This window comes from Saccopteryx bilineata, chromosome 7 (genome assembly GCF_036850765.1).
Source record: "Saccopteryx bilineata isolate mSacBil1 chromosome 7, mSacBil1_pri_phased_curated, whole genome shotgun sequence".
NCBI classification, from domain to species: Eukaryota; Metazoa; Chordata; class Mammalia; order Chiroptera; family Emballonuridae; genus Saccopteryx; species Saccopteryx bilineata.
Window position 1 is genome coordinate 18,740,248 of NC_089496.1, and position 20,157 is coordinate 18,760,404.

The window sequence follows — 20,157 nt, forward strand, 5'->3', positions numbered from 1 at the left end:
ACTGTTAAAATTATTTTTTCTCTGTAAAAACCTCCTACAACCTGCACAAACCTTCTGCAACTTATATAAACCCTCAGCTTTCATGAACTTCTTATCCAGAAATAACTGGCTTTCATAACATAACGTTTTCTTTCAAAAGTATTTGTATACCTTATACCTTTTATTATCAAAACCATACAATTCCTTTCTAGTCAGTATTCTTAATTTTAAAACCTTTAACCTTTAGTGACAATTAAGTTGACTTTCTTTTTACCCTAGTTTCCCTTTTCCCAGAGTCTGATAAAAAGAAATCCTTAGTGAGTTTTTTTATACATTCGTCATACGCAGACCAACCAGTTTCCAGTTTGTGGTTGGAGTAGGGCACACCGTTTTTCTACCTTAGCAGTGGGAGTTGTCAGGATCATGGTGTGTGGACCTGTCCACATGAAAGTCAGTCCCTGGGTGATATAATGCTGGATGCACCTCTTGGACAGTCTTTGAACAGTTTGCTGAGTAACCTGTAAATCCTGCAAGTACTTAGGGAAAGAGTGGTTACATTTCTTTTACTATTTGATTCATGCATTTTATTTGCCTTGAACCTTTTGGTACCTGTGGGCACAATGTAACTTCAAATTAGTTTCTAATTAATATTGGGGGTTTTTCCTACTAGCTTTGAGACTGTGGATACAAATGCAGGTCCAATACTAGAATGGACAAGCTAAACCTGGAAAGAATTCTATATAGCAACTTCCTAACAATTGTCAATTATTTTATTAAAGTCTATTTTAAATGTTTACTTGGAAAAATTCCTTTTTTTCCTGTTTTTTCTATAATTTCCTTATTTTGCTTAGTATTCACTTGAGCATAAACTAAACATTCAGATATTATGCCTTCTGTAACAGATTCTAAGTTTGGCTTTTCTAATTATATCCCTTTCCTGTTGGCCAAATCCTTTTTCTAATTGGTTTCGAATAAACCTTTGGCAATAAGGGTCTCAAGACCCCACTGGTTCTGGGTGGCATCTATTCATTTGAATTACTATGTTCCAATTTTGAGGCAGACTGGAAAAATTTACAAATAACAATAAAATTCAATAGCTAATGTTAACAAATACTGTAACAAGCGTCTTAATATAATAAAATGACTAAAGACTACTAGATTATTAAACAAAAATAAAATTGTAACTAATATAACAGGATTCAAAATAAAATTCTTACAGTCACAAATGTTCTTAACATGTTAATGTAATTTCACTAAGTCTATGTTGACACTATTACTCAAGGGTCCTCAAACTTTTTACACAGGGGGCTAGTTCACTGTCCCTCAGACCATTGGAGGGCCGGACTATAAAAAAAACTATGAACAAATCCCTATGCACACTGCACATATCTTATTTTAAAGTAAAAAAACAAAATGGAAACAAATACAATATTTAAAATAAAGAACAAGTAAATTTAAATCAACAAACTGACCAGTATTTTGATGGGAACTATGCTCCTCTCACTGACCACCAATGAAAGAGGTGCCCCTTCCGAAGTGCGGCGGAGGTCAGATAAATGGCCTCAGGGGGCCGCATGCGGCCCTCGGGCCATAGTTTGGGGACCCCTGCTATTACTGCTTTATATTACAGTGGTACCTTGAGATACAAACAGACCAACATACGAATTTTTTAAGATACAATCTGAGACTTGGTCCATATTTTTGTTCGAGATCCAAGCGAAATTCTGAGAGACGGGTTGTGATTCAGGAAGCTACCACTAGTTGGCACACAGGTCCAGTATCGGCAGTTTGATATACGAGTTGACTGACTTACGAGCTTGGTTACAGAATGAATTAAATTTGTATCTCAAGGTACCACTGTATTTGCAAATGTAGGCTAATTTCTATTTCAGTCTGAGAAATGTCCTAAAGAACAGGTGTTACACATATTCAGGAAAAGTCCACAAGGCATTGGAGTTGTGGTCACATTCTACACTTTGCAGCTAGGGTCCAAGTCCTAACGACCACTGCTTCTAGTTGGAATTAGGAGCAGGTCCCAGCCTACAATAGGCATGGGGAATTGAGACAAGAAGAATAAAAGAGACACTATACATTAAATAAAGCAATGAAGTCAGACTGTCAATACCCACAGTAGAGATCTTCGAGGGTTAAATAAAACTTAAATATTCAGGCAAGGTATAGTAAATGGCCCTTGTGTTCACAAGAAATGAGATCAGTTTACCTGCTACTTGGAATAAATACTTTAGGCTTATGAACGATGTCGTGAGATGGAGCCAATGGCTGGCCTTGGGCACCTTTTAACCTTCAGTGGCAAATCCCAGTATGCCGGGCAAGGTCAGGTCACAGGTAGCTGGAGCAGAACTAGAAGAGACTAAACCCTCCCTCCGTAGAGCAAGGGGGCAGCTTACCTTCTCGTGTCCCTTTTTCCACAGCAAAGACGTGTTCTCCAGTGGGGCTGAGAAGCCTGGCAGGCCTCAGTTCAATGACCTTTCTTTCCACTCTTGAAGCAGGGCCCTGATGGAGTCCTATGAAGCCCCTTTTGGGGCATTCGAGCCTTTTAAAGAGTATATGCCCAAAGCTGGTATTTTCCTGATCTCTTTTGGGCTCTATTTGCCTTTTCTGTTACTACTTTGGTCATTATAGACATTAAAAGACATGCTCAGACGATCTCGCTAAGGGGCTTGAGAGCCCTTTTTTGTTTATATAAACTTTTGGAAAAAGACAAAAGCAACATTATTAGCTGGATCAATTCAAGAAAAATAGGTTTAGATGTCTCCTTTAGAATTCCAGAGTCTCTTCGCTGCTAAATAATTCAGTGCATTAGCATTCAAAAGAAATTAACAATACTGTTTCAAAATGATAATAAACTAAACATTACATAAAAAGACGTTATTTACAATTCCTAATATTTAAACTAAGATTCCAATATTACAGGGCTATAAAACAGCAGATAGGAGAATTAACAAAAATCTTTGGAAACAATATATACATTTTAACATGGAAAATACTTTTATACAATAAGGGATTCTTAGTATAAACTACCCAGCTGGCAATGAGATATTAACTTTCTTTTGCATGAGGGGCGGGGTGGATGCCTGAGGGAGAGGCAGGCTCCAAGAACTGAGAACTTGCTGCTTTTACCTTTTTTTTTTTTTTTTTTTCTGCAGTTTGTCCTGTAGCCAAGCCTCTTAGCAAGACAATGGGGCTTCTTCTAAGCAGGACTTGAACCAATTTGCCACCTGTAAACTAACTGCCTTGCATTGAGTAGCTAAATACAATTTTCACAAAATTACTTTCCCAATAGTGAGTTGCTTTAGCTTATATGAGGTTTCCAGTTTTTCCCGCAATTCCCTGAAAATTCTTTTTACAATTTCTTTATTGCCTTTTCCAGTCACCCTGAACACAGCAGGCTGAATCCTAACGTCACCGTGCGCCTAGAGGCCGCGGGGTTTGTCTTTTGGTTTGCTGTTTACTGTCTGCCTTCCGCTTGGGTGCAGCACCATCGGAGACCAGAGAACGATGGAGAGGGGAGGGGGCATGTGTTCCTTTCCTGGCCGTGGCCCCACCCCATCCATCCGCACACTGCCAGTCCTCGCTTGGCTTTTCTCTCTTCTTTCATTTAATTTGCTTGCTTGCCAGCCCTTTTCCCTAGAGGCCGGAGGAACACTTTCCCGGGCATATTTCCTATTGCAATACTCACATTGACCCTTTTCTAGCAGAGTTTTAATTCTTTCTCTTGAATTCCCTTTCTGTCCTAAATATAAGTCTGGCCAGACTAGGAAGACGTAGCACCCTTTCTGTATTGAACATACTCTTAGACATTGTGGCGGATCTAATGTTAAAATTAGCCATTGATCAATATATAAAAACCGATCAGGGTAGCCTGGATCCTCAGTTACAATATTCCAGACTTCCTCTACTAGCCGGAGATTAAAAGTTCCAATCGACGGCCGACCTATTCCTAACATCGGCCATTCTGATTCAGAAATAACGTAGCCTTTTCTTGGACCATTTAATTCCATATTTATGGCCGTCTCCATAAGCTTCTTGAAAGTGCTTTAAAAGACAACCTAAAGGGGTCTTCTGTGAACTGGCTTCTCCTCCAATATTTAATAGCCAAAGCCACCAATTACAGAATTAAAACTACTTCAGAAAAATCCAGAAATTAGTGCACCAATAAAACAAAAAATAGACAGATAGTTAACTAACACCCGGAGTAAGAGGGTGTTTGATTATATAGATATTAATTATTACACAAGGCAAGGGGAAGAAGCCAACGGAAGAGAATAATTTCCTTCAGGGGAGAAGTCAGAGAGCGCGCCCTGAAGGTAGATTTTGAGAACAAAGAAAGTCACTTAACATAGCTTTTAGTCAGAAACTTCCAATCTTGACACAAAAGACTCAGACACATTTAGACATTGAACAAAGGATTTATATACAAACAGTGCGTGCCTAATTCAATTAAATAATACCGGATAATTTGATAAACAAAGACAAAGCCTCATAGACAAGGGAAGAGCTCCCCTTGTGGCCTCTCAGGTGCATACAGGTCATGGCACCAGAGATTTCTTAACCATGGGTTTTAGAGAGAGAAACAATAAAGCAAAAACTGAGATCTCAACAAACACAGAGACGTCTCTTGGAAGTCTTGGGTTGAGATTAATCAATCCAGGTAAGCTCAGTCTCCACTGATTCAGTGTGATGCGAGACTGACTAATCCTGAACAGACTTAGCCTCCATTAGCCTTCCTAGAGATAGACACATGTCCCCACTTCTGGCATTCTACTGAGAGCGCAACTAGAACCCAAGGCAGGACCACTGAAATTCCCCACCGACGTCTCGGTCTTGGAGAGCCTGCACGAACTTACGACCACATCTGGTCTTTTTCACGACAGTTCCAGTTCAAAACCTAAAAACCATAGCTAGTTACAACCGGCAAAGCAGTTTTGAAAGACCTTCCTACTCCTCCAGGGTTCCACATACCTGGAGTCACAATTCAGCAAAGTCCCCAAATCCACTCTACCTATATTCTAGTCTGACACAGACTACAAACTAGTTACAAACATAAAAGCAAAAGCAAGAGTTCAGAGGGAAGCCAGAAGGTTCAATAAAGCAGAAAGAGTTGCTCTACATACCGCCTCGATTTTCTCTGCTGAATTATCCAAATTGTCGAATTTGGGAACCGGGAAGGGTCTACTGTAAAACTGTCCGGACCCCACAGGAAGACTGGGAACCCTGGAATGCCTCAGGTGGTGCCTCTCCTCGAAATTCAGGTGGGGCGGGCAGCTCAGCAGAAAGTCCAGCCGATTTGAGGTATCTCTATCCGGTGACGCAAAACACCAGATCCCAGACGAGCCCCCATATGTTATAAAGTACTGCACCCCAGATTCTGAAAGGCCCTGTACTTCATTTCATCAAGTTCATGTAGAGACACCCAGTCCAGATGAATTTTGAAGAGTTTTATTAGAGGAGGAGATTTATTAAATATGCTGGCCTCATATGGCTGACACGGGGCATCAGGCCCAAATCGTGCAGTCCCAAAAATAGTTCAGGGGCTGCTTATATACCCCTGATCACACACAGGCCGAGGAGAGCATGACATCATGGCATGGGCTGACAACATTTGTTTAGGGGATACACAGAAACATTAAGACTTTCAAGGTAACACAGTCAAAGATGTTTACAAATCTTTCAGAGTTCATCTTCCCTCACTAGCCTAGAGGTATTTTATCCTCAAGATTCCAGGGAAGGGGAGGAACTACAGTTAATGCAAGGTGGTATGTAAATTCTGCCTCCTGTTGAAAGAGAAGAAGTTTCTAGGTTAACTTTTATTTTAGATTTAAAACTGAATAACCCATTGTTCTTGCAAGCCAGAAACTTCTACATTCTTCTCCCTCCCCTCCCTGAAGGAGGGATGGGACAGGAAAGCCTGATAGGAAAGCTGACCTTTCCTCCCAGAATATTAATATCAATTTTCAGCTTTTTGGTACCTTACAATGTGTCCTCATATGGCAGAGAGAAAGAAAGCTCTGGTGTATTTTCTTCTTCTTGTAAGGGCACAACCCCTATTGGATTAGGGCCCCACCCTTACAACCTCATGTAACCTCTGTCATTTCCTCACTGACACTATCTTCAAATATAATCATGTTGGGAGTTAGGGCTTCAGCATTAGGATTGGGAAGGGGGCACAACCATTTATTCTAAAACAGATCAACACCACAGATACATGATTTTCCACACTCCCTTTCTTTTCCAAATTTGAGATTTTTCTCTATTGCCCATTGTTTTAAAGCCCTGTGGTGAAGGTTAGAGAAACCTAGGTTTTCTTCAATTCTTCTGACACTTTAGTTGAAATACGCATTTCCCACAAATTAGGAAATGATTGAGGTAATTTTATAGACTACAGAGAAACATAATCCACTCTGTTCTAGCTCCGTACACACATTGTCTTCCTGGTATCATGGAACATTGGTCAGACCCTTAGAGAGGCAAATAATTTCAAGAAACATAGATTGTTTTGCCATGCACACTCTTGTTTGGGAAACTGTCTGTGTTGTGCATTATTTTCTGGGTCCTAACTGCCTGCTCTCTGGTCACTTTGCTTGGCAATGTGATTTTTTTAAAAGGTGATATCATGAAACAACAATTTATGACATTTTTCTTTTAAAATCATGAATCGACTATTTATGAAATTTCTTATAATTTTAGTAATTGAATGAGCCAGATGTTTGTTAATTTTTCATAGCTATAACACATTTTTATCAGTTGGCTTTTCACAGAACTTTGTACATATAACACTTGAATTTTGGAACAAGGTCCCTTTGGAATCTACCTTACCAGTCAGCATCCTTCCTCATATGAGGAAGAGTCTCAGCTCCTCAGTGTCTGCCTAGCACAGCTCTTGGCATCTGAAAGCGGGTCAGGGAATCCGTGGAAAGGAAACAGCCATAAGAAACATTAACCCATTTTCCCACATGTCTTACTCCTCCTTAGGGGAATAGGGCCATTCATTTATTTTCCATTACTGTAGGTACTGGCTTCTCTGTTTGTGAAGGCATTTTGCCTCTAATAGGCTATTGCTCTGGTGCTGGGAGAATACAAGAGCTGTTGTGCAATGGTTCATTGCCTCTTTCGACCCAGGGGAGTGTGTAGTCAAGTGACGGTTCTTTTAAGGGTTCCAGCTTCTCCAGTTCTGATAGCCTGCGGCTGGAGCTATCTGAAAGTACATGCGTAATCTTGGTTGTTTGTGCTATTTCAGGAGGATTTTCGTTTTCATTCCGTTTACAAATCCAGACTGTTTGAATTTCCTTTGGATGACCTCTCATCTGGTATGATATTCTTATAATGACTTAAAAAAAAAGACAACTTAATAATTGATTTTAATGCTCTAGAGCTAATCTATAGGTGTAATGTCATCAGCGCACAGCTGCTGAGAACAATTTGAGAGAGAAAGTCAAGTGCTGTCAAGAGGGAGAACATAATGCAGACTGACTCATGCTTACAGGGCACGAGTTTGGGAAGCTGTAACTTGAACGCATTGATGAAAAACTTGTTAAAGTTGTAAGGTTCCAATTAAGGTACTTTAGGAGGAATAACAGTACAGCAAAAATTGGTCTGCATAGATAACATACATAAAACTTCACTTTTTTTTTCTTATTCATTTTAGAGAGGAGAGGGAGAGACAGAGAGAGAGAAGAGAGACAGAGAGAGAAGGGGAGAGGAGCAGGAAGCATCAACTCCCATATGTGCCTTGACCAGGCAAGCCCAGGGTTTCAAACCAGCGACCTCAGAATTTCCAGGTCGATGCTTTATCCACTGCGCCACCACAGGTCAGGCAAAACTTCACTCTTGATGGAATACTGAGTTGTAAACATAGGGCTGAGCTCTTAATCTGTTTTCCCCTTTTGTTGTCCTCAGCTCCCTGCGCCCCAGCATGTGAAGGATTATTGTTCGGCTTGCCATGTTATAATCTTATCATATTGAAAAGAATTTTGTTTAGGGCTTCTTTTCAACAGAAACTTTGGAAGTGACTTGGCGCTTTTGTTATTATTAAAAATGACTTTTGAACATATCCTTTGAAAACTCGGGTCTGCCTCAGGTAGTTTCTCATACTCCTTTCTCATCAGAAGTTGGCACTGCCGATTTTAAGAATGTTCTTTGTCTTTCAAGATGCTTAGGTATACTATGATAACTTGGAAGAAAAAAGAAATAAATGTCAGAACTGCAGTTTTGTGAAATGAGCTCAAAAGTGAGCATATTTATTTTTAACTTAGTACAGTTTCACTGGGTCATGGGTTATGTTTGTGTGCATTGTGTATTTCCCAGAGATAGACCGTGATCGGGTGCTTGCCACCCTTGATGGTAGAACCTTTGTTTTTACATAACACATCTCTTAGGACTAGTGTCCCATTTTTTTTGTCAATTGCAGTTGACATTCAGTATTATTTTATATTAGTTTCAGGTGTACAGCAAAGTGGGTAGACATTTTTATAATTTATGAAGTGATCATCCAGTAAGTCTAGCAGCCACCTGGCACCATACACAGTTATTACAATATCATTGACTATATTTTCTGTGCTGTACTTATCGTTCCCATAGCTATTTTCTAACTGCCAGTTTGTACTTAATCCCTTCACCTTTTCCACCCAGCCCTTCAGCCCCCTTCCCATCTGGCAGTCGCCAGTTTGTTCACTGAAATGTAAAGACAACCGAGTAATCCTCATGCTCTATGGGTGGAATTTCAAACTGGTGTAGCCACTATGAAAAACAGTATGAAGATTTCTCAAAAAATTAAAAAATAGAAGTACTTTCTGAGCCAGGAGTTTCATTCCTGTGTATTTATACTAAGAAATCCAAAACACTAATTTGAAAAGATAACATGCATTGCTGTGTTCATTGCAGCATTATTTACAATAGCCAAGATATGGCTGCAGCCGAGGTGCCCATCAGTAGATGAGTGGATAAGGAAGATATGGTGTGCCTGACTGGTGATGGCAGAGCGGATAGAGTGTCAGCCTGGGACAGTGGCATCCCAGGTTCAAAACCCCGAGGTCATCAGCTTAAGTATGGGCTCACCAGCTTGAGCGTGGGGTCAGCACCTTGAGCATAGGATCATAGACATGGTTCTATAGTTGCTAGTTTGAGCCCGGGGTCACTGGCTCGGCTGGAATCCCCAGTCAAGGAACATATGAGAAACAATCAGTGAACAATTAAAGTGCCACAACTATAATTTGATGCTTTTCATCTCTCTCCCTTCCTGCCTCTCTCTTTCTTAAAAAAAAAAAAAAAAAAAAAAAAGATATGATACATAGATATACAGTGGAATATTACTCAACCATAAAAAGAAATGAAATTTTACCATTTGTGACAACATGGTTGGACCTGGAGGGTATTACACCAAGTGAAATAAGTTAGGCAGAGAAAGGCAAAATTCACATGATTTTATTTACAGGTTCACCCAAAAGTTTCTTCCTGTTCTCTCTTTATTTGTTACCATTATTAGTGGTAGGAACACTTAATGTAAGATCTACACTCTTAGCAAAAATTTAAGAATATACTGGCACTATAGTATTGCTTACAGGCACTAACTGCAACTGTTGCTATACAGTAGATTTGTAGGACTTAGTCATCTTGTAAATTGAAACTTTGTATCTTTTAATGTTTGAGATTTTTTTTTGAATTGTATTCATTCATGGTATATTCAGTATTAATGTGAACACAATTTCTTTGATTAATATATTGTCTTATGATTAAGTATAGCATTATATATTATAAAATTCATAATAACCATGTAGTTATATGATTATAATTTATAATTAATTACTTATTAGTAATTATAGTTATTCTTAATAATTAAACTATAATTATATCATTTATACTAGGAAGGACTAGTAAAATTTTGATTGCCTAAAAATTTCACTGTTAAATTTATTTTTATTTCCTTTAAGAATTCCAACAAGTAAGCATTACTCCACCAAAATTTATTATGAAGCCAAGACCAAAAAGGACTAAACGGCAGGTATGTGTTCACAGGTACAGTCTATATCACGATGCTTTAAAAACACTGGCAAAGCCCTGGCCGGTTGGCTCAGCGGTAGAGCGTCGGCCTAGCGTGCGGAGGACCCAGGTTCGATTCCCGGCCAGGGCACATAGGAGAAGCGCCTATTTGCTTCTCCACCCCTCCACCGCGCTTTCCTCTCTGTCTCTCTCTTCCCCTCCCGCAGCCAAGGCTCCATTGGAGCAAAGATGGCCCGGGCGCTGGGGATGGCTCTGTGGCCTCTGCCTCAGGCGCTAGAGTGGCTCTGGTCGCAATATGGCGACGCCCAGGATGGGCAGAGCATCGCCCCCTGGGGGGCAGAGCACCGCCCCTGGTGGGCGTGCCGGGTGGATCCCGGTCGGGCGCATGCGGGAGTCTGTCTGACTGTCTCTCCCTGTTTCCAGCTTCAGAAAAATGAAAAAAAAACAAACAAAAAAACAAACAAAAAAAAACCAAAAAAAAAACACTGGCAAGTGCCAGGCTACTGAGTCGGCATTAAATTTCTGTGAGAGAGTATCGGTTAAGACATTTGTCAGCGTGGTAAACTGTAAGCATGAGGCTCTGTCATGCACAATGGAGATGGGGCTATATTTTGTCATAGTCTCAAAAAGCACTTAGCCTGACCGGGCAGTGGTGTGGTGGGTGGAGCGTGGACTGGGATGCGGAGGACCCAGGTTCAAGACCCCGAGGTCGCCAGCTTGAGCAAAAAGCTCACCAGCTTGGACCCAAGGTTGCTGGCTCCAGCAAGGGGTTACTCGGTCTGCTGAAGGCCCACAGTCAAGGCACATATGAGAAAGCAATCAATGAACAACTAAGGTGTCGCAACGAAAAACTGATGATTGGTGCTTCTCATCTTTCTCTGTTCCTGTCTGTCTGTCCCTATCTGTCCCTCTCTCTGACTATCTCTCTGTTCCTGTAAAAAAAAAAAAAGAAGCACTCAAGGTAGGGTGGTAATATGGTTATTCATCACATAGTTGGAATATGGGGCCCCATGAGGCCCCTGCTGTGGCATCTCAGATTCTTCTAACATAGGCATCTTACCTTGCCTGGTGTATACCATATCATAGGATCTACTTGGATGGTGCATATCCTTGTGTTTGTCCTTTTAAAGACATCCCCTTAAGAGTAAATTCATTAGGTTTTGAACCCATGAATGCTGTTGTCACACTTGTGCTACTTTGGAGACTATAACATAAAATTAGGATGTCTACTTTATGAATGTTCAGGGATCTTGGACTTGGAATAACAATTGTTTTTTTTTTTATATAAAATTTTTTTTTTCATTTTTCTGAAGCTGGAAACAGGGAGAGACAGTCAGACAGACTCCCGCATGCGCCCGACCGGGATCCACCCGGCACACCCACCAGGGGCGATGCTCTGCCCATCCTGGGTGTCTCCATGTTGTGACCAGAGCCACTCTAGCGCCTGAGGCAGAGGCCACAGAGCCATCCCCAGCGCCCGGGCCATCTTTGCTCCAATGGAGCCTTGGCTGCGGGAGGGGAAGAGAGAGACAGAGAGGAAAGCGCGGCGGAGGGGTGGAGAAGCAAATGGGCGCTTCTCCTGTGTGCCCTGGCCAGGAATCGAACCCGGGTCCTCCGCACGCTAGGCCGACGCTCTACCGCTGAGCCAACCGGCCAGGGCTAATAACAATTGTTTGTACAGTGCTTTAATCCACATGAAGCAGGTACTGTGTTCCTCTGACCCAGGAAGAAAATGAAAGCTCTGAAATGGGAAAATGACTTGTGCAGGATTGTGGAGCTGGTAAATGACTCAGACAGAATGAGAACTCTGGCCTTCAGGATTACGCTCTTGTCACCATTGTGGTGTTGGTTGGTGTAAGTGTGTGTGTGTATGGGGGCATAAAAACACAGGATGAAAGAAATTGATCTCCAGTAAGGTCAAGCAGTTGAAGAAAACAGGTATTTTCTTTTTAAAATATGTTAATAAGTATGAAAAAACATGTTCACAGACAGGTTTCTAATATGAATAATAATGCTAAATTGTATTGAATACTGACCACATGCTTGGCCCTGTTCTAAGAATTTTAATTCTATTTACATATTTAATCCTCGTAGCAATTTTCTGCGGAAAATATTATTATCCCAGGTTTACTGATGAGGACATTGAAGCAGAAGAGACTGAATTAATTTGCCCATGGTTGCTTCGGGTTACCTGTGGTGGATCCAGGGTTCTGACCTCGGAAGTCTGGCCTCAGAGAAGTGCTTATAACCACAAAGGTTTAATATTACTGCCTCTCAGAAGGCCTTGGGTTCTATGAATTATTACCATCAGCTTCATATATTTTGTGAATATATATGGGGCCCAGCTAAATAGATTGAAATAATTGCCATCAGGATTTAATTTGAAACAGGAATTGTTTTCATGAGTTCCTAACTGAGACAATTAGATGATTTTCTGTTGACATAATCTTTGTTATTTTTCATAGACATAATGTTCAATCATATGCTAAGCAGACAAACTCTTGATTTCCCTTTCTGAGCAACTTGTGGACCCGGGGAGATGAAGAGTTATAAAACTGTGTGGCCAATATTGGCAACTCTCTGACCTTTAGAAAATGTTGAAACTTATAAAAGAGTCTACTGTATTAACTCGTAAGGCTAAGGTCTCTTCCACAATTCAAAAAGCAGAAACCAGCATCCTAAAAACATCCATTTTTAAAAGAGACTCTTATCATTGGATGCAGGTTATGATACTTTTTGGTTTCCAAACCCCAAATTATAGTCTGTTATTCCAATCAATTTGTTATAAGTGACTTTGGGGGAAAAAAACAACACGTTTTTAAATGAGTATGTGCTAGCAATGAAACAAAAGCCAGGCAGCAGAAAATTTTTAGCGTGCTTTAAGTGTAGTACTCAGAACACACATTCATTATTGATTTAGGCTTGATTGTATAACTCATCACAAAAATGGCCCATGAGGAGTGAGCAAAAAGATAAAAAAAAAACAACTGTATATTGAAGCATGGCATAAAGGAAAAAGTTAATTTTGCAGATCTTTTTGAAGACTGTGTTATAGTCTAACTACAGAGAACAAAGGGATGTGGCTGAAAGTGGAGAAAATTTGTTGTTGAATAGACCGAGATAGCTGCACTAGATAACCCGAGGCTGTCTGAGAAGTCTCAAAACTATCCTAACAAAGCTCCCGTGTCATTTAGGGGATCCCCTATCCCCTACGGGAGGGAGGGGCATGTCTCAATCCCAGATTTGGAGATTAAAGAATAAAAGTACCAATCATCCCATTCCCTGTAGACCTCTCAGAGATTCTCAGGAGCTTAAAAATAACCTAAGAGTGAAATAAATGTAAGTACAAAATGAAATATATATCCTTTCATCTTTTTATATGTATTTATTTCTGGAGAAACCAGTAACTGTGCTGCACGTCCTGTTGGGAAGGGATAAAGACTAGGCAGACGGGACACAGAAGTGAGAGAAAGACTTTCATCCTCTACTTTTCTATAATTCTTTAATTTTTTTTTTTTTAAGCGCGAGTGAGGGACAGAAACAGGAAGGGAGAGAGATGAGAAGCATCAGTTCTTCCTGGCAGCTCCTTAGTTGTTCATTGATTGCTTTCTCATATGTGCCTTGGCCGTGAGGCTCCAGCTGAGCCAGTGACCCCTTACTCAGGCCAGGGACCTTGGGCTCAAGCCAGTGACCTTGGGCTTCAAGCCAGTGACCTTTTGGCTCAAGCCATGGGTCATATCTGTGATCCCAAGGTCAAGCCGGCAACCCCATGCTCAAGCTGGATGAGCCCAAGCTCCAGCTAACTACCTTGGGGTTTTAAACCTGGGCCCTAAGCATCCGATTGACGCTCTATTCATTGCACCACTGCCTGGTCAGGCTAATTCTTTAACTTTTGAACTATGTAAATTTACTACATAAAAACTAAGTAAATAGATAAAAATAAAAAAATAAGTACTAAATGAAAAAAGGGGAACATATTTCTCCCACAATTTTTTTATTTAAAAATTTTCAGCTTTATTGAGGTATAATAGACAAATAAAATTATGAGATATTTAAGTATACATTGTGAAAGCGTTTTCCCCATGGAGTTAACACATTTATCACCTCACATATTTACTGTTTTTTGTTTTTGGTGAGAACATTGGAGCTCTACTTCCTTAGCAAGTTTCAGTTGTACAGTACAGTATTATTAATGTGAACATTCATCAATGGATAATGGATCAAGTCAATGTGGCTCTTATGTGATAGGATATTATTCCGCCTTAAATTCAAAATAGAAACAGAGAGTAGAAAAGGGATTGCTCGGGTCTCCGTGGTGGGGAAGCGGGTTTGGTGAAGGGTACAAACTTCTCGCGATAAGATGAGTGAGTCTGAGAGTGAAAGTACAGGGATCGTTTGGTTGCTCACCGCCGAGCTCGCGGGGCCTACTTAGGTGCCGTACCCTTTGTTGTATTGCAGCTCCGTCGACATCCTCGAAACGTAGAGGAGGAAACCAAATACATTGAGCTCATGATTGTGAACGATCATCTCATGGTAGGATTTGTTGAATATTTTGTTGTTTGAACTTATTTGTACCTTGGGCAAAACTGGTCAGTGCAAGAATATGTTTAGAAGAATATGAATCCATACATAGAAGGGACATAAAAATGAGACTCAGAGACATGAACAAGAATGTGTGATGGCAACAGGGGTGGGAGATGGGGTGAAGAAGGAGAGAGAGGGTGGGGGAGGGGAGGGGCACAAAGAAAACCGCATAGAAGGTGACAGAAGACAAGTTAACTTTGGGGGAGGGGGGTATACAGCACAATCAAATGTCAAAATAATCTAGAGATATTTTCTCTCAACATATATACTCTGATATATCAATGTCACTGCATTAAATTTAATAAATAAATTAAAATAAAAAAATATCTATTAAAAAAACCTACAGCTAAAAAAAAAAAAAGAATATGTTTAGAAGAAAGAGGACCATAAAATTGTGACCTGGCCAAGGCGTTTGTGTAAGCAGATAAACAAACAAACTGGTTACCCAGCAGCAACCTGCACATAGGAAACACACTTAGGTGAAAGTAACTAGCAGAATTTTGTAAAATTCCAAAAATATTTCTGATCCTTATAATGTCAAGTCTTATTTGACTAAATATAGGGGCTAATATCTCCTCTTATTAACATGGCAAGGTTTAAAAAAAATAAAAACTTCCACTTTGTTGAAAAAAGGAGATATCAGTAATGTGACACTTCAGTTTGCAATGTTGAACTTTATCCTAGTACAATAAAAATAAAAATAAACTTTTCTGTTTTCATCTTGATGTGCAGCAAACCATGTGGAAAAGCTTCTATAGCCAGGTAGTAAAGGTTTTTAGGATAATAACCTAGCGAAACTTCCTATTTTTGTTGAGTCAGTTATATTTTTTTATATTCAGTTCCTGTATATATTGAATTCATATGCACATTGTAGTCATATGGTTGTAGTCACAGCATGGCAGTGAGTTATAATGCTAATTGTTCTGTGTAACCATTATCTAAAAATGTATTAACTTAAAGGTATTGACTGAAAGTGTTCAGTGACACGCATTGCTTGATTTTACTTAATTTCAAGTGAAAGTATATTTGGGTTTACTTTGAATGACTTATTTGAGGAAAAATGACATGTATTGACATATGATTAAATAATATCAATTTTAATGGTTTTTAATGCTAATAACAATCAAATTGAGTGCTTCTTTCCTGTTCAGGTTAAGACTAAGTTTTATCTTTCTACCTTTTTGAATTTCATGAATGTTACTACTCCCTGAGATTTTTATAAAACAAGGATAAGTTGCAAAAACATAATTTTTGTATATTTTTGGGGTATCACTCATTTAGATGTCTGTAGACGTCTTTACGCAGATAACACAAATAAAATGAGTCAGCTATTAAACAACAGGGAGGGATGAGGCCTGTGGTGAAAAGACAGTCACATGGCCTGTCAGCTGGGAGCAGCTGCTCTCAGCAGCCGCCATTATTACGGTGTGAGCATGTTAATTTCAAGTGAAGCCAGAAATCTGGTTTTACACTGTATTTCCTGATCTTTAAAACAGCATTGAGGCCAAACAAAAGATATATGTGATCCTCATGTAGCCTATAAACTATGTGTTTGTGACCCGTAGAGCTTTCTCCTCCTTACTCAGTAAGTCTTACAGAACCGATGAATTTTTATGCTTTCAGCAGTATTCACATTTACTTTTCATTTCTTGGACACTAGTTATAGTTGTCTGTCTTGCAATTCATAGATAACTTTCATATGTCTGAGTCATTTTGAATAACAATCTCATGATAGAAATAAACTTGTGAAATGGATGGAATGGAGTTTTTTCCCCTTATCTCACAAGATGAGTAAACTGAGGCCCCCAACTTTTAAGAGCCTTTTCTGAGGCTACACAGCATATAAAGGACTAGATTTTAATTTTTACATTTTTTATTTTACAGAAAACCTTAGAAATCTTTCAATTACAACATATTTTGATATTTTGCCTGCTGAGGTTATTATTTGTTGATGACTTTGAAAGTCTTTCACTTGTTTTTCTTTGCTTTCAGTTTAAAAAACACCGGCTTTCAGTTGTGCATACCAACACTTATGCCAAATCTGTGGTAAACATGGCAGACTTGGTAAGTAGCAACCCAATTCAGAGGAATGCTATCTTTTGATTGCCAGTAGAGCACATAATATGGTTCTTATATTTTCACTGCTTTAAGTTACACTTTAACCAAGGGGTCTCAGAAGCCCCTGGTAACCTTGCAGTTGACTTTATTGACTTTAATATCTGGCTGTGAAGATAGAAGGAAGTGGCCAAAGTTACCCACAGATTTGTGCCTGATCTTCCTTCCTGTATGTTTCACATTGGAAAAGAAAAGGTTGGGTCATTGACCTTAGCAGAGATAGTCACCATGCGCTCCCACTAGTGGATGCATCTATTTTTTTTTTTTTAATTTAGTGAGATGTTGGGATCCACCTGGCAAGCCTCCTTCTGGGGGATGCTGTGGATGCCGTGCCCATCTGGGGTCGCTGCTTCGTAACCAAGCTCTTTTAGCGCGTGAGGTGAGGCCAAGGAGCTATCCTCAGCACCTGGGGCCAACTCGCTGGAACCATTCGATCCATGGCTGCGGGGGTGGAGGGGGAGAGAAGGAGAAGGGGGAATGGAGTCGCTTCTCCTGTGTGCCCTGACTGGGAATCAGACCCTGGACTTCCACTCGCCGGGCTGATGCTCTACTGCTGAGCCAACCAAGCCAAGGCCGGGAATAATGCATCTAAATAACCCTACTGTGTCTACTTTCCAAATCTTCCCCTGACAAGGCAGCGCCAGTACCTTCTGCACAGATTTAATCAGGATGGTCAAGTTGTACAGAAATTATTTCCTTGGAGAGTCATCATTCCATATTTTGCTCAGGGAACTCAAGATACATGAATTTGTCTCGGTGCCTGAAGACGGATTTGGGGAGAGCCATATTGCTGCAAAGACTTGTCAAAATGTCATCTTTTGTTTCTAACTAGTGCTGTTCTTTGGGTGTTACTTGGTAAACAGTTGATTCTCTGTCACTCAAGGGAAATGCATGCAAGTTAGAAAAATAATTATCTCCCTTAAAACCAGTGAAGTTTCTTACATTAACTAAAACTCAAGATGTTTTCATAAATGGAAATTTATAGTCCTGTTCATAAAACATTTGATTTTACCACATGTCCGGCTGTCATGTTTATTTTGTTGTATACTAGATATATAAAGACCAACTTAAGACAAGGATAGTATTGGTTGCTATGGAAACCTGGGCGGCTGACAACAAATTTGCCATATCTGAAAACCCACTAATTACTCTACGTGAGTTTATGAAATACAGGAGGGATTTTATCAAAGAGAAAAGTGATGCAGTTCACCTTTTTTCGTACGTAACTTTTGTAATCATTTATTACTTTTTTTGCTTCCATATTGAGTGTCCTATGATTTCTGACTGAGATGTATGCTTTCTACTGCATAATGCAGGGAAAATACATTTGGAAGAAGTTTTAATGTATAAATTGTTTGAAATTAGCATGAAAATTTAAGAGGTTTGATTTTGAGTTATTTTATTACTGTGTGTAAATTTCTTTTAAATTTTCAAGAGATTTCATCAAAGCATTTACTAAGTAAAAGTACTGTTAATGCTCATAAGAGTATTTTAATTATACTCTGTAAAGTTGCTATCTTTTAAATGCTAATATTTTCTTTGTTTTTGGTTTAAGGTGAAAGCTTAGTATTTCTAGAATTTACTTTTTTATTTTTCTCACTCTTGCAGGTTTTTTTTTTTAGTAACATGCGTATTTGATATAAAGTTATATATAATAGCATTATATTATAATAGCAGTTTAAAAACATATCATCTGAAGTTAGCTTTTGTTGAAGAAAGTTATAAATGGAAGTAAAAGAGGATATTGGGGGGTAACTTTTTATTTTTATATAATTTCAAATTTACAGAAAAGTTGCAAGAAAATGAGAAGGAAATAACTTGTGTCTGTCACACTGATTCACCAGTTATTTACATTTTCCCATTTGTTTTAAGATTTTCTTCCTTTTATTCTTCTTACCCTCTTTTTCTCCTTTTATCCATCAATTTTTTTTTTCCCTGAACCATTTGAGAGTCACTTGGAGACATTTACTTATTGGGCCTTTACTACTAAATACTTAAGACATTTTCTTATAGTAAATTATTCAAACCAGATCACTTAACATTGATACAATACTTTAACCTATAGTCTGTACTCAAATTTTACCAAGTCTCAATGTCTTTACAGCTAATTCTCTCCCTGCCTCAAATCCAGGATCCAGGGCAGGAACACACACTGCGTTCGATGTGTCTCTCTAGTCTTCTTTATCTGAAAGATCTCCTCAGCCTTTCTTTATTTTGAACTTAACATTTTCAAAGAATATAGGCCATTTTTGTTTTGTTTTTTTTTTTACAAAATATCCCTTATTGTGGGACTGTCGATATTTTCTCATTGTGAGATTCACATTATACATTTTTGGCAGAAATACCATAGTAGTGATTTTTTTATCCTTAGAATACATCATATTAATAATTCTTTTTTATTTTTATGTTTAAATTTTTAAAAATTATTTGTTTCTTTTTATTGAATTTATTGGGATGACACTGGTTAACATAATTATATAGTTTCGGGCACACAATTCTACAACATCTCTCTGCACACTGTTGTGTATACACCAGCCCTAGCAAGTCTCCACCCATTACCATGTATCCCCTCAGACCCTCCTCCGCCTGCCTCCCCTAGTTCTTTTTAATAGATATAGTTCTGTTGACAGATATTTAGTGATTATATGGGGAAAGGTCCCTCAAAAACCTTTTTCTTTGGTTATGTGTATAAACAGTTTTCACATTTCTTTTCCTACTTTAGAAATATACGGTATGCAAATGTTATGTGCCTTGAGAAAATAAACGTGGTGAATGAATAATGAAAGGTGTTATGATAGTTGAACTGTGAGCAGTAAGCATTTTTCCTTTCCTTTTCTGAAAGGGGAAGTCAGTTTGAAAGCAGTCGGAGCGGGGCCGCTTATATTGGTGGGATCTGCTCGTTGCTGAAAGGAGGAGGCGTGAACGAAGTAGGTGTGAACATCTGTACAGTACAAAGTGGTATGATGGCTGAAAATGTTCTCCTAATATTTAAGAGATAATTTCTCGTATTCTATAGTCTTCAGATGTTAGTTTGTTTTATTAACAATCAATGTGATTATCAATGACGAGAGGACAGGACAGGGAAATAATAGAAGATAATATCTAATAATTCTGTTCATGGTCTATTTAGATTAACTTCTAGATTTCATCATTTATAGATTATATAGAGAAAATACTGACTTTTACCTTCATGGAAAATAAGGCCCTGTTTATCACTTTGATTGATTTTCCAGAGAATTGGGTAATTCCTTGAATTGGTTGGCTTATTACCAAACAACCCAAACTTTTGGAGGAAAATAGAGACCTGGCCTTTCAAAGAGTTTCTTCTATTCCTAAGACACTAAACCTGATGGAATTATCTAAAAGAAATATATTTGAATCTTTGGGAGGCCATATATTGAAAAAAATATCCTTAGGTCTTCTCAAGTTTCTTTTGGCCAAAGTTCTTCACCACATCCTGTC

The 20,157-nt window shown here is 39.0% G+C and overlaps 1 protein-coding gene across 11 annotated transcripts in view; it reads left to right on the forward strand.

Moving 5' to 3' along the window:
* ADAM22 (ADAM metallopeptidase domain 22) overlaps nucleotides 1–20,157 on the forward strand; it is a 273,466-nt gene that overhangs the window by 179,565 nt on the left and 73,744 nt on the right. For all 11 annotated transcript variants that reach the window (XM_066238167.1, XM_066238155.1, XM_066238156.1 and 8 more), the window contains exons 7-12: nucleotides 7,238–7,307; nucleotides 9,927–9,997; nucleotides 14,455–14,529; nucleotides 16,573–16,644; nucleotides 17,747–17,913; nucleotides 19,538–19,622. In XM_066238167.1, the coding sequence (XP_066094264.1) occupies nucleotides 7,238–7,307; nucleotides 9,927–9,997; nucleotides 14,455–14,529; nucleotides 16,573–16,644; nucleotides 17,747–17,913; nucleotides 19,538–19,622 (540 nt within the window). The remainder of the gene's footprint in view (nucleotides 1–7,237; nucleotides 7,308–9,926; nucleotides 9,998–14,454; nucleotides 14,530–16,572; nucleotides 16,645–17,746; nucleotides 17,914–19,537; nucleotides 19,623–20,157) is intronic.